Here is an 18,897-nt window from a genome sequence, read left to right on the forward strand (position 1 = left end):
TGGGGCAAAATTACTTAGATGATATTCTCTTTTGCAGTGGCTTAATGATCAGAACTTAGTGCAAAATCTGGTAGCACTTCTGGATCCTTCAGTAGATTCAGACCGTCATGGTAATGCTTCCCAGCTTTTGTGTGATGTGATAAAAATGCTACGAGAGAACCAGATGAGTACTACAGATCGTGCATCTTTTGATCCTATTTTGGATGCCATAGAATCGTAAGTAGAAACCCACTGCTTTACACACAAAACTAAGACATATACTAATAAAAGCAGAATGTCTCTATGGATCAAATGCAGTAACCTTGAACAGGGAAACACACTGAAAACATTGAGAAAAAGAAACACACAATGAGTCAACTCAGTAGCTGGTGAGTTTATAAAACTGTTACTCAGCAAGGGTCGCTATAGCTTTCGTAAACAAGTGCCATGAACAAGCGTTTGTATAAAATTTTTAAATTTTTTAAAGGTGCACAGTGGCAGTGAAGCTGTGCAATAGTGTGATGACTTAATATGAAATAGGATAGATTACTACTCACGAATGAGAGGTGACGCTAAACAGCAGACACACGTTGAAAGAACATTGTTAGATATTATAAACTATCAGTCAGCATTCTTCGTAAGGGGGGGGGGGGGGGGGGGAGAGAAGTAGCCAGGCCTTAGCAACCAGAGATGGCAGTTGCCTTTTGTGTTGTGCATCTGTGAATATGTGTTTTTTTCCATCTCAAGGACAATGATAATCTGTAATACAGTATCTAACAATCTTTGTATTCTTTAAATGTGCTTGTCTGCTGCTCAGTGCTTGCTGTATATAGTGAGTAGCAGTCTGTCATATTTCGTATTGTTATTACATCCTCAATTTTCCATACTGTGAAAAAGTCCAGATTTTTTACTTTGGAGGTATATAGGGAATAAGTGCATGTCAGGTTTCGGTTCTTCTGTGTATAATGAAAGATGTTAAATGTAAGGTCTTTGAGATGTGTTTGTGCTGTGGAAATTTTTGCGATTTTTCCATGTAACATTTACTATTGAGAGAGAAGTTGCAGAGACATGATGCGACATGAGCCGAGGTTGTGGTAACGAAGTTTATGCAGAGTGTGGGGCCTTATGTTTTGTGTGGCTAGGCTGTATCTTGTGTTGCCTAAATATCCATGGCTCATTCTTGGCAGTGCTGTATAGCCTCATTGGTCTCGCTGTATATTGTAACATCTGAGTGTGTCTCATGTTGGTTCCTGATTCATGCTTGGCTGTTATTCCAAACATAATAATTATTATTTACAGTCCTATCACTGCCTCTTGTGGCTGGTATTGCAGTAACATTAGGTTTAGTTTATGTCCAGCAATTCTTATATGCTGGCCATTTCTGAACAAACACTTCCACGAGTACACAAGATGTTCCATGACTCATTTGAGGTGGAACTTCAAAACAGGGATGGAGGGAAAAAAGCCACAATGAATACCTGTGTTGTGATGTACTTTATAATACATTGATATGGAAAGAACCTAAATCAAGTATAAACATTGGCTTACATTCTGTGTATTGCAGTTGCAGCATGCACGCGCGCATACTGTTTCAACCACCGCTGTTTTGCTGGTTATTCCACAGGAAGTACTTTTACTTCATGTGAATATGCCATATTATCAACAGCTACGTGCTTCTGGTAAATAAATGAGATATAAGCAGATAAATCATGACATTTGGTGTCTTTAAAGTTCACTCTCACTATAGTGGCCATCACGAAATTGGACTAATCAAGGTCAAGTTACATGGAATTAAATTTTCAAGAAAACTATTTTTTTTTTAAATTACTTCAACCAGTGGAAAAAAAACCGCTTAAGAACAGGTCAAAGAACAGATGCCATCTTCATATCGTTTAAGGCTAACAGGCTGATGACCTCCTTCAGTGCGTATGCACACGATTTGCCTGAACTAGTATGGAACTCAATGGATTATCTGCTGCAAGTAATGGGTATAATGGCAGGGGCACTATGAATGTAATGTGTGAACTAAAAGTTGAGAATGTGGGTCTCACAGGGAACGTGCTGGTGATAAATCCCTGCAGTTGCACTATCCTCTGTACCCTCGGTGGCTCAGATGGATAGAGCTTCTGCTATGTAAGCAGGAGATCCCGGGTTCGAGTCCTGGTCAGGGCACACATTTTCAGCTGTCCCCGTCGATGTACATCAACACCTGTCAGCAGCTAATAGTATTAATTTGATTGTAATTTTATTGTAGACTTGAGTCATATACTTCTAGTTTGTCTGCCTGTCACTGATTTGATAGTGATGGAAGCATACACACACTAATCGGAACAAATTTTTTAAAAAGATATTTCAGAGTAAACACTGGGTAAGTGTAATGCTCTCTTTACTAATAATATTTCAAGCCTTCCTGTTACGAGTATATTTAACTGCTGTGAGGCTGATAAGCTCACAAATTGTTTGTCCGTCAGAGCTGCTCCAGCTCCTACTTGGGTGCTTGATTACTCTTCCAAATATTTTTAATGTACTTTTATTACTTCAGATTTGAATTAGATGATATTTAATTTATTTTCTGTTTTCCCAGTCCAGATACTGTAACACAATTACTGGATCATATGCTGGGCCCAGAGAAATGTGAAACTGCAATAGTAGGAGGTATCTCAGTTCTACTTGCACTTCTGGATCAAGGAAAAGAAAGGTAGTCAATAGTATTAGTGATTACTGCAAATATTTGTCTCAACCATTCTCATCATTTAATTAGTGGCATATTTCCAAGTATTTGCTCCAGTAACATGCTTTGCACAGAAATGTTGTGTTACTGTGTTGTGGAAGAGAGAAAACCTGAATTAAGAAAAAAGTGGCAAGGACTGTGCTTATTAAAAACTGGGACCATCATCTCTTTCCCACACTTCTCTTAATTTTATGAAAAAGTTGGAAATTTTAGATAATTTTTGTTAATATGAGAACATGTCCCCCATAAGTCTTAAAAATTCAAGAAAAGTTTCATCAGCTCCAGGTGTCAGTATTAGCATAAAGATCAGATACTAAAGTTTTCGTACTTCAGAAATATAGAAAATAAGAGTTGGGATGGGTTCCTGAAAGAACATTTTAAAAATGTTCTCTCCTAAAAGTGTGTTTATTGTGGCCTTTAATTCTTAGTGTACTAAGATATGTTACTAGTGTTTTGTATCTGATCCTTTGCTGAACAGATGCTGTATGTTATTTTGTGTAATGACTGCAGATTTTTTGTCGGATTACTATTAATTATTTTTAACCATTTGTAACAAAATACTTTTCAGCCCAAATGTCAATGCTACATTCGCTGTTATGAGTACATCAGGTGATGACGCACTTTCCAGTGATAGTGAAAGGACTTCTAAGGTCATATTGAGTACAACAAATACAATTATACCACGCCTGAAAGATTTCCATAACCTGTTGTTGGATCCACCCCATGTGAGTACCAGATGTATACATGTTTATTACAGTCTTTTAATGTAGATAATACGGTAGTTTCGGTAGTTAGCGAAATGATAATGCTACTAGTACGAATATGTAGGTGACTGTATTTAATTCATTAGCCACAGTTTGTAGTGTGATGCAGGAAATTTACAGCTTGTATGCCAACAATATTAGACTGAAATATTTCACTGTATGTCTGTAGTAAACGTTCTCAGAACATTGCTACTGTAGTCATAATTTTCTATTGATCAAGGCATATATCATGAAATTCTTGTAGGGTCAGTGGATGAATAGGATGAAAGAATATATGAAACCCAGAACAAATTATATGCACTGTTGTCAGTTTAGTGATTGAATGTGTGGATTTGTTTATGTTCGCAATAATATGTAGTTAAATTTTGCGACATATTTGGTTATAATAGAGGTGATTCACTGTTTGAAAATTTGGATTTCACTGGTGAAGTGGTTTCTAACCATTATTTACAGGCTTTGCTAGAATAAAACTGATTGATTGGGGCAAGTCCACAATTCAACTTAAAGGGCTTAATAGTTTTGGATAGAATATGCACGTAACACATTTGTCTTCTGTTATGCTGAGTAATGTGCGTATCTTTACTGATATTTTTTGTTAATTGCTCTATGCCCTGTATGTTTGTTACTTCAAAATTCATCTTTTCTATAACTGTTGTCTCGCTGTTCTTCGTTTACACATACAGTTGAATTAATTTAATGTTCCATGGATCATTTGTATGATAAATTGTTATAATGTGGAATGAGTCACTTTTACCTACATATCACAACTCAAATCTTAAATATGGCTACATGTTGAACATTTATGTGTATCTTTTTACAAAATATCTGCAGACATGAGTTAGTGATTTGTACACACCACCTTTTACACATGGCAGTAATAGAAATCCTTCTACGGAATTCTTCTTGTCAAGGAGAAATTTTTTAGTTTGTTTTCAAATTTTACTTTTCTATCTGCAAGACATTTTACATCCCTGTGTCAGTCATGAAAAAAAATTTGTTGCAACATTGTGCATCCCTTTTTGTTCTAAGACAACGTTACTGTGGAGTAATGAATGTCATTTTTCCATCTGATATTGTAATTATTTACATCATTGTTCCTCTTGAACTGCATTGGTTTAAACTTCATGAAGGAATAAATATGCTGTGAAGCAGTAGTCAGAATGCCCAGCTCTTTTAAACAGGCATCACAAGATGATCATGGTTGTGCACCACATGTCACTGTTACAGAACATTTCTGAGCAATGACTTTCTGTCTTAAAGATGAGTTACCCAAAACATTATTCCATATGACATCACTGAATGAAAATGTGCAGAATGTGTCAGCTTACTGATTTGTCTCTCTGATATTTCAAGTGCAAATGTGGCTGAGATAAATTGTTTTAGAAATTCCAAAACGTGCTCTTTCCAGTTTAAATTCTCATCAGTATAAACACAGAAGTATTTTGAAGTCTCCATCCTATTTATTAATTCCTCGCCATGTGTTGCACTTAACATTGGAATAGCATCCTTGGATGTACAACACTGAATATGCTGTGTCTTTTTAAAACTGAGGATGAGATCATTCACAGAAAAGCAGTCTGTGATACTTTCAGAAACATTGTTTACTGTTTCTTCTTTTGCTGTATCAGGGTGTACATGCCCTGGGACAATCAGAAAACCCTGGGGTTTTTTAGAGTTCTGGGAATTTTTAATTATTTTAGTTTTATGTTGAAATTTCTTAACTTTGGCTGTTAAGAACAGATACTGTAACAAAGAATTTTACTTTAGGAAACTAATACTGCAACAGTAAAACATAGACAAGAGAAAAACGCCAATATAAAACTTAAGCTGTGAAGAAAATGTTCAGTTTACAACACAGTGCACACAGAAGTGTCTGCCAACAGCAACATGTTTCAAAGTTTTTAGAGCAAAGACAGTGCAGTACTTCATAAAAACAAATTGTTTTCAATGAGTGTGGTGCCACAACTGTTTAAATTAGGTTTGTTTGAGCAGTTGCCAGTGGGCTCATGCATGTGCAGAGCTGAAGTCACATATGAGCAGTGCCTTTCCCGATTCTCATTACATGAAGTATGGCTGTTAGCTGTATGAGCAGTAGCAGTGAGCAGTCAGATGATGCTACGGGGAAAAATATTTCTGGCACGCCCAAACTGCCAGGTTCGCACTTGAGCGGAGTAATCAGAGTTGTAGTGGGGAGTAGTCCCTATGTGGCCCGCATTTACGTTTCATGATTTTGCTTTCTCTCTTGATTTACAGCTCTCACATAAAATGAAAACAAACAGATTTTTTTGGCTGGTACCTATCAAATGAATTAAAATTCATTCACATAATTACAGAATACTACTAATCTTATTAGTCCATTTTTAATTTATTTCCAAATTATTGGCAGTTGAGCATTAATTGCTTTTGCAGAACAATGAACTTACTTTAAAGACGTGGCTTTTATTCATCTTTTCCACAGAGGTGGCCTCTGGCAGCTGAAGTCACACTGTGAAAAACAGCAGTAGTGTATGATTGGAGTGGCAACTGGGTGGGGATAAGGAGGAGACTGGGGTGGGGAGGGGAAGAGACATCAGGGTAGGTGTGGGGGAGCACACAAGGACGAGGTGAAGAGAGGGTAGGGCAGCTAGGTGCAATCGGGAGGTTAGAGGGGGGGAGGGGGGAGGGGGAGTTGCAGGAAAGGAGAGAAATGAGAAGACTAGGCACTTTGGTGGAATGAGGGCTGTGTAATGCTGGAATGGGAACAAGAAACGGGCTGGAAAAATGACTAACAAATGTGGTGAGAAGGGTTACGGGAATGCGGTGAGAAGGATCCATATGGCACAGATTGTGTAGCAGTCATTGAAATGAAGGATGTTGTGTTGGGCAGAGTGATCAGCAACAGTGTGGTCCACTTGTTTTGTGGCCACAGTTTACCAGTGGCCATTCATATGAACAGACAGCTTGTTGGTTGTCATGCCCACATAGAATGCAGCACAGTGGTTGCAGCTTAGCTTGTAGACCCCATGATTGGTTTCACACGTAGCCCTTCCTTGGATGGGATAGGTGATATTTGTGACCTGACTGGTGGTGGTGGTGGTGGTGGTGGTGGTGGTGGTGGTGGTGGTAGTAGTAGGATGTACGGGACGTGTCTTGCATCTAGGTCTATTACAGGGATATGAGCCATTAGGTAACAGGGTGGGAGCAGGGGTTGTGTAGGGACAGATGAGTATATTGTGTAGGTTCGGTGGACAGTGGAATACCACTGTGGGAGGGTTGGGAAGGATATTGGGCATGTCATTTCTCATTTCAGAGCACTTTTGGGAATACCCTTGTATGTAACAGCTCCTTCTTTTCCCACATTAGTTCCGCATGAGTAAGGTAGTACTGTGTAATCTTTTAATATAACTTATCTAACCCTGTGTTTACGTAGTGCTCAGACACGGAATGTCTATCTTTTCAGAGCTCCTAAAATTTTCCAGACAGATAAGAAGCTTTTCTATCTTATTAATCAATCCTCTAATATTTTGATGAAATAAGCTAACTTTACATTTCTGCGCATTCTTAATCATTTTGTGGGTCTCTTCTGTTGTTTGGACTCCTTTCAAAACAGAATGCCTGAATCCTGATACTAACCTACATATCAGCAAGTCTCGTTATGTGCCATAATATCTTGTTACAGAAAGCTACTGTGTTGTCTTAAATTTTCCTTGACTTTATCATTCCATGACATTTCCTTGTTCTATTTTGTACATGAAAAGTGTTGTGTGGTGTTATAATTAAAGATTGTACATATGTGTAGTGTGGAAGCCATTTGAAATTAGTTGTAATAGTTTCGTCTTGTGCTTTACAGAAACCCAGTATCAAAACTACTGCAGGTGTATTGGATCCACCAGTTGGTATAACAAGATTGCAAGTTGCAAAGCTACTTGCTGCAATGGTTGGTACAAATAATGTGGCAGTTAACAAAGAAATAACTGAATTAGGAACTGTAGAAGTTCTGTTAGTAAGTATATAAAATAACATTTTTGTAAATAAAATAGAAAGAAACTTCCACATGGGAAAAAGGTATTAAAAACAAAGATTCCAAGACTTACCAAGCGGGAAAGCGCCGGCAGACAGACACATGAACAAAGGCTTTTGCCTTTAAATATGTCTGCTTGTGTGTGTGTGTGTGTGTGTGTGTGTGTGTGTGTGTGTGTGTGTGTGTGTACACCTGTCCTTTTTTTCCCCTAAGGGAAGTCTTTCCACTCCCGGGATTGGAATGACTCCTTACCCTGTCCCTTAAAACCCACATCCTTTCGTCTTTCCCTCTCCTTCCTGAAGAAGCAACCATCGGTTGCGAAAGCTAGTAATTCTGTGTGTGTGTTTGTGTGTTTTGTTCATGTGCCTGTCTGCCGGCGCTTTTCCGCTTGGTAAGTCTTGGAATCATTGGTTTTAAATAACATTTTTGGTATGATTATTGTGATATTGTATACAAACAGTTTAGCTTAGCCTTTTTCTGAGAGCAAGGAATCGGTGGACTCGGATGACTTCGGGCTAATACAGAATGTTTTTCCCCATTGTTAACCTCACCTACTAAACAAGGTGTGCCAAAACTTTGTAGTAGAGACTGTGACTGCAGTGTTGATTTGAATGTGCTGCTTGTTGTGCAAGAAAGAGGTAGGGCGCGTTTCCCTTAAACCACTCCTCCACTGCAAGAGCTAATAAGTTAGGAAGGGCCAAGTTATATTGTGCATGTAGTAGATAAGACTGCTAATTCATATTACTGGCGTTAATTCATTGCTCTTCATGTTTTGTTGTTGTTGTTGTCGTCGTCTTCAGTCCTGACATTGGTTTGATGCAGCTCTCCATGCTGCTCTATCCTGTGCAAGCTCCATCTCCCAGTACCTACTGCAACCTACATCCTTCTGAATCTGCTTAGTGTATTCATCTCTTGGTCTCCCTACACGATTTTTACCCTCTATGCTGCCCTCCAATGCTGAATTTCTGATCCCTTGATGCCTCAGAACATGTCCTGCTAACCGATCCCTTCTTCTGGTCAAGTTGTGCCACAAACTTCTCTTCTCCCCAATCCAATTCAATACTTCCTTATTAGTTATGTGATCTACCCATCTAATCTTCAGCATTCTTCTGTAGCACCACATTTCGAAAGTTTCTATTCTCTTCTTGTCCAAACTATTTATCATCCATGTTTCACTTCCATACATGGCTACACTCCATACAAATACTTTCAGAAATGACTTCCAGACAATTAAATCTATACTCGATGTTAACAAATTTCTCTTCTTCAGAAACGCTTTCTATTCCATTGCCAGTCTACATTTTATATCCTCTCTACTTCGACCATCATCAGTTATTTTACTTCCTAAATAGCAAAACTCCTTTACTACTTTAAGTGTCTCATTTCCTAATTTAATTCCCTCAGCATCACCCAACTTAATTCAACTACATTCCATTATCCTCGTTTTGCTTTTGTTGATGTTCATCTTATACCCTCCTTTCAAGACACTATCCATTCCGTTCAACTGCTCTTCCAAGTCCTTTGCTGTTTCTGACAGAATTACAATGTCATTGGCGAACCTCAATGTTTTTGGTTCTTGTCAATGGATTTTAATACCTACTCCGAATTTTTCTATTGTTTCCTTCACTGCTTGATCAATATACAGATTGAATAACATTGGGGAGAGACTACAACCCTGTCTCACTCCCTTCCCAACCGCTGCTTCCCTTTCATGTCCCTCGACTCTAATAACTGCCATCTGGTTTCTGTACAAATTGTAAATAGCCTTTCGTTCCCTGTATTTTACCTCTGACACCTTCAGTATTTGAAAGAGAGTATTCCAGTCAATATTGTCAACAGCTTTCTCTAAGTCTACAAATGCTACAAACGTAGGTTTGCCGTTCCTTAATCTAGCTTCTAAGATACGTCGTAGGGTCAGTATTGCATCACGTGTTCCAATCCAAACGGATCTTCCCCGTGGTCAGCTTCTACTAGTTTTTCCATTTGTCTGTAAATAATTTGCGTTAGTATTTTGCAGCTGTGACTTATTAAACTGATAGTTTGGTAATTTTCACATCTGTCAACACCTGCTTTCTTTGGGACGTGAATTATTATATTCTTCTTGAAGTTTGAGAGTATTTCACCTGTCTCGTACATCTTGCTCACCAGATGGAAGAGTTTTGTCAAGACTGGCTCTCCCAAGGCCGTCAGTAGTTCTAATGGAATGTTGTCTACTCCTGGGGCCTTGTTTCGACTCAGGTCTTTCAGTGCTCTGTCTAACTCTTCACGCAGTATCGTATCTCCCATTTCATCTTCATCTACATCCTCTTCCATTTCCATAATATTGTCCTCAAGTACATCGTCCTTGTATAAACCTTCTATATACTCCTTCCACCTTTCTGCTTTCCATTCTTTGCTTAGAACTGGGTTTCCATCTGAGCTCTTGATATTCATACACGTGGTTCTCTTCTCTCCAAAGGTCTCTTTAATTTTTCTGTAGGCAGTATCTATCTTACCCCTAGTGAGATAAGCCTCTACATCCCTACATTTGTCCTCTAGCCATCCCTGCTTAGCCATTTTGCACTTCCTGTCGATCTCATTTTTGAGACGTTTGTATTCCTTTTTGCCTGCTTCATTTACTGCATTTTTATATTTTCTCCTTTCATCAATTAAATTCAATATTTCTTCTGTTACCCAAGGATTTCTTCTAGCCCTTGTCTCTTTACCTACTTGATCCTCTGCTGCCTTCACTACTTCATCCCTCAAAGCTACACATTCTTCTTCCACTGTATTTCTTTCCCCCATTCCTGTCAATTGTTCCCTTATACTCTCCCTGAAACTCTGTACAACCTCTGGTTCTTTTAGTTTATCCAGGTCCCATCTCCTTAAATTCCCACCTTTTTGCAGTTTCTTCAGTTTTTATCTACAGGTCATACCCAACTGATTGTGGTCAAAGTCCACATCTGTCCCTGGAAATGTCTTACAATTTAAAACCTGGTTCCTAAATCTCTGTCTTATCGTTATATAATCTATCTGAAACCTGTCACTATCTCCAGGCTTCTTCCATGTATACAGCCTTCTTTTATGGTTCTTGAACCAAGTGTTAGCTATGATTATGTTGTGCTCTGTGCAAAATTCTACCAGGCGGCTTCCTCTTTCATTTCTTAGCCTCAGTCCATATTCACCTTCTACGTTTCCTTCTCTTCCTTTTCCTACTACCGAATTCGTCACCCATGACTATTAAAGTTTCGTTACCCTTCACTATCTGAATAATTTCTTTTTATTTCATCATACATGTCCTCAATTACTTCGTCATCTGCAGAGCTAGTTGGCATATAAACTTGTACTACTGTAGTAGGTGTGGGCCTCGCATCTATCTTGGCCACAATAATGCGTTCACTATGCTGTTTGTAGTAGCTTACCCTCATTCCTATTTTCCTATTCATTATTAAACCTACTCCTGCATTACCCCTATTTGATTTTGTGTTTATAATCCTGTAGTCACCTGACCAGAAGTCTTGTTCCTCATGCCACTGAACTTCACTAATTCCCACTATATCTAACTTTAACCTATCCATTTCCCTTTTTTAATTTTCTAACCTACCTGCCCGGTTCAGGGATCTGACATTCCACGCTCCGATCCGTAGAACGCCAGTTTTCTTTCTCCTGACGACGACATCCTCTTGAGTAGTCCCCGCCCGGAGATCCGAATGGGGGACTATTTTACCTCCGGGATATTTTACCCAAGAGGACGCCATCATCATTTAATCATACAGCAAAGCTGTATGCCCTCGGAAAAAATTACGGTCGTAGTTTCCCCTTGCTTTTAGCCGTTCGCAGTACTAGCACAGCAAGGCCGTTTTGGTTATTGTTACAAGGCCAGATCAGTCAATCATCCAGACTGTTGTCCCTGCAACTACTGAAAAGGCTGCTGCCCCTCTTCAGGAACCACACGTTTGTCTGGCCTCTCAACAGATACCCCTCCATTGTGGTTGCACCTACGGTACGGCTATCTGTATCGCTGAGGCACGCAAGCCTCCCCACCAACGGCAAGGTCCATGGTTCATGGACCTTGCCTTCATACATCCACATTTAAATTGACGAAGGTGGGACACAGCTGGTATAATTTTTATTAAAAATGAAACTCCGCCATCTTGAGGCGTTGACGCAACATCGAAATTAATAGCCAAATAAATATAAAATCTTAAGTACTGCTGGAGGAGTTTCATTTTTAATAAAAAGTACTAATTCGTTGCATACTCTTTCATAAAGGTAATCTGAAGAATAGCTATTCAGTGAGATTCAGCAATTTGATTTAACTTTTTCATCTGAAAAAATATTGTGCTCAGTAAATATGTCATTTTTTAAAAATTGTTTTGTTGATTTAGGGGTATTGTCCAAATATTGCAATGTAATAGAGAATGGGAGGGTACAGTCAGAGCTAACTTCCAAAGTGCAAGTGTCTCTTGCTACAGTATTAAATTGTTAAATCCAGAAATTGCTTTAAAATTATATTAAGAAAGCCAGAGAGATATGTGCAAAAATACAACTATCGACTTACGTGATCTTACAAACAGTTGATTACTCAGAGATTCTTGAATTTTTTGTTGTATATAGTTCATAAATATAATGATAAATCAGTCAATTGTTGCTATTTGGAATCAGTTTTTTTCCATAGACTGTGTAATGCAAATATACCCTACACCACACACGGTAAGGTGGCTTGTGGAGTATAGAGCAAACTTACATATCATTTCTCCATTCTTGTTACTTTCTTCATGTAATGTGTATCTCCCAGGTACTCTTCCATATTCGCTTCACCCAACCTGTGCGTTAAAATCTCTCATAACTATGAACAGATCATACTATTGTACTTCACTGCATGCCCGCTGTTGGTGTGAATGCTGTTATCATAGTTATATTTCTGTATTTCCCTTTCATTCTGTCTACTAAGTCTTCCATTTATGGGTTCAAATTCCAAAACGCTTTTATCTACCTCATTTGTTACTATGAATCCCATTCCGGCTTGTACTGTTTGTCTGTCTGGTCCACTATACAGCAGAGATAATGGGGCATATCTTTCTGTCCTTGTCCTTGCCTTATTATTTCTTGTAGCACCACAATGTTGTACTTGAACTTCATGATCTTATCAGCTATCTCTTTCATTTTGCCAGGTTTCAACGTTGTTCGTACATTCCATGTTACTATTACAAATGTTTTGCCGAGGTCTTATTTTTTGTGTCTCGTCCATCATCTGAGGCTCTTGTTGAGGGTCCGTTAATGTCATTTTTCAGTGTGGGTTTATCAGCCCCATGCCCAACCACCATCGTGGTGGACCTGGATTTCTTTAGGGTTTCCTCCTGTAGGGAGGTTGGCTTCCCTATGCCTACAGAACCCGCACTGCCTTATGTTGCAGGACACTCTTTGTCTGGCTCCTCAGTTGAGACCAGTCCAGCTTGGGTGACTCTGTCAGTAGCTACGCTACCGTCGGCATAGCTCTCAACTTCGAGGCATGCAAACTCTCCCGCACAGCACTGAAGGTGCCTACGATAAGGCAGTTTAGTTTTCAATGTATTATAATTCTTAGTTTTCAGGAGGATAATATTTTCTTACGATTGTTTAAAATGTAACAGTTTTTGCAATGTGATGGATTGTTCGCATCACTGAGTCTTGTTTCAGTCGTCTTTAGAATGTCTGCTTGTAAATTTTCCAGCTCTTGCTCTTGTCCCAAAATTTCTGCTATTGGATCAAATAATATTGGGGAGCGTTCAGATATGGTCAGCCATCTGCATTTTAATTGAATCCTTGGTAAATTTATTTCCATAGTCTTTAATTAGGTGAGGCTAATACCCATTTCAGAATGTGAAATTTAGATTTAATGTAAGAGCATTCAAGAAACTCATTGCCTTTCTCTTCCTTGGTACAGGATATAAGACGTAGACATGATATGCCTTTTGCAACACTTGTAAACCATTATGCTATCAAGTATAGGTTGCAATTGTTCGTATGTTTCACCAACATGCTCATGTCTGTAAAACTGTAATAAATCAATAGGGTCCGGAATTTGTAACGTATATTTTTGATGAAATTAGCTTTTATTTTTAGCAAGATTATCGTCTGTTTTGGACAAATTAGCATCTATTTTTTGGCATCAATTAGACCAATAAAATAATCTGTTTTCTGGCTGTTACATCCTATTCTTGGCAACTGTTTCATTTAGTGCTACTGTACAGTCAATTTGTTTGAGGAATGAAAGAAAATTGGTATTTTACAGAATATTTAAAATATGTATTTTTATTGCTAAAAGAGTACAAATTTCAGCAGTAATTCCATTACGTTTACACCAAATTCTGTTCCTAGAAAGAAATGTGAGTACAAATTTCTGCACTACTTTCTTTTAGTTTACATCTCCTCTTAGTTACAACTGTGTTATAGTGAGACAGAATTCTCTCACTATCAAAATAAATCTAAACAATGTTTGCCAAACATTTCTGCCTGTGTGGCCCTAAAAACATAGATCACATTAACTCTGTTGTGTTCCTTCAGCTCCTTCTCGACAAGTTTTTTGAAACAAGCATACCTACTAGACACCGTGTGTGTGTTGCTACTGTTGGGGATCTCAGGAGTGTGTCAATTTGACAATCCTTAGCATTATTCAGAATGACATTTCTTGCATAAAATGCTCATGTGAAAGGCTCAAATTCCTTATGATTAGGGCCCCTGCCTCTGAGTGGTGCAAGCTTGCTTTTGGCAGCATTAACTGACTTAAAAACGGTATCTTTACAAGCAATTTGCTCCAAAGCAGTTACAGTTCGGAGCACACTTTTTGTCGAGTCTGAATATTGTCCTTCACATATATCTGCAAACTTTAATTCCAGATTGTTTAATTTAGGGTACAACATGTGGGATATTTTGACACTTTGAGCAATGTTAGCAGATCCACAAGCAGCTTGGCATGATCCTTGACAAACATTATGTGTGTGTGAATTTTTTTCACACCTCTCCTTGTCAATTTTTTTTATAAAATTCTCGCCACTATTGCAAGTGCCTTTGATATCTGGCAACTGGAAAAAAAACTGACAATCTCATGAAAGTAATTTTCCAAATAAAACACAGTGTCGAACAAGCTGTTCCAGTGAGTCACAACTGGTATTGGAAATAGTTTTGCTTCTTTTACATTTGCACTGTTGGACTTTAAAAACTGGACTTATTTATATTTGCCCTTCAGTGTGTTCAAGAAAGCCAATTTTACCTTTGGCACTACTGGATTTAAGTCTGACCTAGCTGTTGTCCAACACTTGCCATTCAGACTGAGCTTATGCACCCAACATTGTATATTCATTAACTGACCATCAGTTATGACCTTGAATGTTTTGTAACACACACTCGTGTGGAGCACTGTCACTCACTGATGCCTGTACAACTTCATACGGAACTTTGTGATAACTTACCGTCTCTAATATTATTCAAGAGCAGTTTGTTGCATTAGCTGTATCTAGGAATTTCACTGCAGCAGGGAATAGTTTGCTGTCTTCGAAGGAAACAGGACAACAAAAATACACTGTCCCATCCTGTCTGTTGTTTCATCACACAAGATGTTTATTTTTCTCCCACTTACAGCTTCACTGGTGCATTTTTTGTCATCAGAGGCAATTTCTAGAAATAATAGAAAAAACTATCATAAAAAGCAAGTCACAAAATAAACACCATAATCTGACTTACGATAGAAGTTAATTTGGGCATTTAAGTTAGATTAGTAGAGCTGCTTTTTCACACAAGTTTGTTTTATTGAGTATGAAATGATTGGTGGAACTTGACATGGTTTTATTACATATAACAGTCTCTCTCTCTCTCTCTCTCTCTCTCTCTCTCTCTCTCTCTCTCACTTATTTACCTTATTTCTATCATACACAACCATCTAGAGTCACAAAAACAAATTGCTTTTCCCGTAAATGTCTTTATCTTGCTTTCTTCTTTTGGCTCCACTTGAGCAGTCAACGACCAGTGATTGCCTCTTGAGAAGCAGCAGCAGCAGCAGCAGCATTTTCTTGTGGTGGGCAGAGTGTATCTCTGATTTAATGTTTTTCTGTATTATCCTTCTTCTCACATCATCCAATGTGACAGTTGCAAAATTTGCAGAATACTGTTTGGTAATTTGGGCGTATAAACTGTGGCTCGCATATTGTTTTGTGTTGTCATGTGCTTTCACAGACAAGCGACCCATAATTCACAAACAAATAGAAACAGTAAAAACAAAACGATCCGAACTTCACCATGTGCTCTCGATAAAGACCTTTGGATTCGGTATGCTGACTGGTGCGAGTGGAATTGATTATTGGTTTACATTGACCAGCATTTATATGTATCTGGTCACTACCAACAGTAGTAGATAACATTTGTTTGGGGCAACTACATCTATAAAACCATAAGTAAAACAGAGTAAATGACTGCCGAAATGTTTAGTGGAATTGAGATTGAAATCATCCTACCTATTAACGTGTGAGGAACAATGAACGTTATGTCTTCAGCTAGCTAAAATTGGTAGCGACAGCATAGCAATACCAAATCAACTCTCTCTATTCAGTTATTCCCATCAACTACCTCACCGACAGTCTCATTCGCTTACGTCTTTGTTTTATGACACCATGTTCATCTTCATCATATGAGGCAGCACATTCTTGCATTGCCCGATATTGTAAATTGTTGATCGCTTTGTGTATATGTATTTGCAGAAAATGAAGTTATCTACAAATGCTGCAGATAGAATAGTTTTATCTCCATACATTTCTCATAAAAATAGCATTTTTGGACAATTTCACATTTTGAGGCATAATTCGCACCTAAATTAGCATTTATCGCAAATGTGAATTTTTCCAGTCTCTGTTAATCATTATAATATGAAGTTCGCTTGTTTCGAAGGTCCTTGTAATCATAAACTGCAAAAAGTGTTTCCGCATTTAGTCAAACTGGGAAGTACTTATAGTGACAATTAACAAGGTCTGCTAATCCTCCTTGCAGTTATGTGTTAACAAACAATTCATATAAAGAAATGTGTGAATGTTTAACATGGGGACAACTAATTTTAATTCTTAATAATACATGGGCCGTTCTTTAACATGTTCGTTGTGTGTTTAAAGGTACACAGCAGATGTAAAATTGTTTAAAATGAGAAGATAAAGCAGTCGATCAGTCTGAACTGTTCTACATGTTTGCCTTAGTTTTCAGCATTCACTCATTATCTTTGCTAATGTACGAAGTGGAAATGTTGTTTCCAAAAATCGCAAGTTCTTAACTGATTTATTTCAAGTTTTTATATGATTCTGTAATACGCCTTTCGATGGACATAGCCTATGTATATTATTAAACAACAATTTACAGTTTTTCTGTTAAAACCAAGTGAAAGAAAGAAAATGCTGTGCTGTGAAAATCTGCAGTTTTGGTTTCTTTATCTCTGATGGCAGGGCATCTAAATCATTAGGCAAATTCTTTTTTGGTAGATGTATTGTTTCTTCATATGTATACAAAATTTTAAACAAAAATTGCATACACAACTCTGTGTGTGTGGGGGGGGGGGGGGGGTGTTTACACACCATATATTCGGGGAAAGGTAGGATGAGATGGGACTTAATTTGTACCAGCCTCGTTCCATTCGTCTCTCTTCACATATGTTGATATTCAGATAGGGACGATTTCTCCTGGCTGTAAAATGTTCTTAAGTTGAGTCATTTACGTGATCTATGTATTTGAGATACTTGATATTGTGTGGAGTGTGGCAGTTTGTCACAAAAGCCATGTTTTTACCTGATAAAGCATTACTATGAGCTGACCATTTAAATAATTGATTTTTCTAATTTATTGTGAAAAGGAAAGTTGCCATTCGACATATAGTGTAGATCATGAGTCGCAGATAGGCACCACAAAGAGACTGTCACAAATAAAGCTTTCGGCCAGTAAGGTCTGCATTAAAAAAAATAAAATACACACACACACACACACACACACACACACACACACACACACACACACACACACACACACACACAGCTTGACAAGCGGGGAAGGGGAGGGGTAGTATGGTGGAGGTGGCGGGCAGTGAAGTGCTGCAGGTTAGATGGAGGGCATGGGAGAAGTGGGGAGGGGGAGTAGCGGAAAAGAAGAGAAATAAAGACTTGAGTGTGATGGTGGAATGACAGCTGTGCAGTGCTGGAATGGTAACATGGAAGTGGCTGGATGGGTGAGGACAGTGTCTAATGAAGGTTGAGGCCAGGAGGGTTGTGGGAAAGTTCCCACCTGCGCAATTCAGAAAAACTAGTTTTGGTGGGAAGGATCCATATGGCACAGGCTGTGAAGCAGTCATTGAAATAAAGGATGTTATGTTGGGCAGTGTGTTCAGCAACAGTGTGGTCTACTTGTTTTTTGGCCACTGTTTGGTGGTGGCCATTCTTGCAGACAGACAGCTGCTTGCTTGTCATGCCCACATAGAAGGGAGCACAGTGGTTGCAGCTTAGTTTGTAGATCCCGTGACTGGATTCACAGGTAGCCCTTCCTTTGATGGGATAGGCGATGTTAGTGACCTGACTGGAGTAGGTGGTGGTGGGAGGATGTATGGAACAGGTCTTGCATCCAGGTCTATTACAGGGGTATGAGCCATGAGGTAAAGGGTTGTGAGCAGCGGTTGTGTAAGGATGGGCGAGTATATTGTGTAGATTTGGTGGATGGCAGAATACCACTGTGGGAGGGATGGGAAGGATATTGGGCATGTCATTTCACATTTCAGGGCATGACAAAAGGTAGTCAAAATACTGCCCGCTATCGTGTGCGTGCGTGCATGTGTCTGTGTACACGTCTATTGTTGATGAAGTCCTTAATGGTCAAAAGCTTTATTTGTGACTCTTTTTTTTTTGTGCCTATCTGCGACTCAGAATCTCCGTTATAGGGTGAGTGGCAACTCTCCTTTTAATAATATTGTTACATCCCATCCTGGATTTTTCATTTTTTTAAATTATTATTAGTCTAAATATGAATTTAGTATCTGAGTATCTACAGAAATTAATCTGTGTAGCATAACGATTCACAAACAAAAATGATTTCAGAGTTCCTTTAAAACTGTTTTACCTACTAGTACATCAAATCCTTGGTGTGCAGGGGTCAGGAACTATCTTATTTTCCAGCATTGATTCACATAAACATCATCATGCCACAGAGGACAGGACAGGACTTTATTTAAGACACTTCCATGTAAAAAAAACTAAGTTGACATTAATGATACAGGAAGAAAAGTAGTGTGGAGGGAGAAATGTAAATATTAAAAAAAAGAGTTGTAACAGAATAATGTAATTTTTCTCATCATACTCGATGTTTTTGGAAAGCCTGAATCTGTGTTATTCATGATCTAAATAATGAAAAATTGCACCAGTTATTTACTTTCCACACTTGGCACAACA

At 38.5% G+C, this 18,897-nt stretch overlaps 1 protein-coding gene across 8 annotated transcripts in view; it reads left to right on the forward strand.

The window, feature by feature from the left end:
• LOC126277663 (serine/threonine-protein phosphatase 6 regulatory subunit 3) overlaps window positions 1-18,897 on the forward strand; it is a 174,271-nt gene that overhangs the window by 68,521 nt on the left and 86,853 nt on the right. For all 8 annotated transcript variants that reach the window (XM_049977381.1, XM_049977377.1, XM_049977376.1 and 5 more), the window contains exons 6-9: window positions 38-216; window positions 2,564-2,677; window positions 3,279-3,435; window positions 7,304-7,456. In XM_049977381.1, coding sequence (XP_049833338.1) covers window positions 38-216; window positions 2,564-2,677; window positions 3,279-3,435; window positions 7,304-7,456 — 603 coding nt within the window. The remainder of the gene's footprint in view (window positions 1-37; window positions 217-2,563; window positions 2,678-3,278; window positions 3,436-7,303; window positions 7,457-18,897) is intronic.

This window comes from Schistocerca gregaria, chromosome 1 (assembly GCF_023897955.1).
Source record: "Schistocerca gregaria isolate iqSchGreg1 chromosome 1, iqSchGreg1.2, whole genome shotgun sequence".
NCBI lineage: Eukaryota > Metazoa > Arthropoda > Insecta > Orthoptera > Acrididae > Schistocerca > Schistocerca gregaria.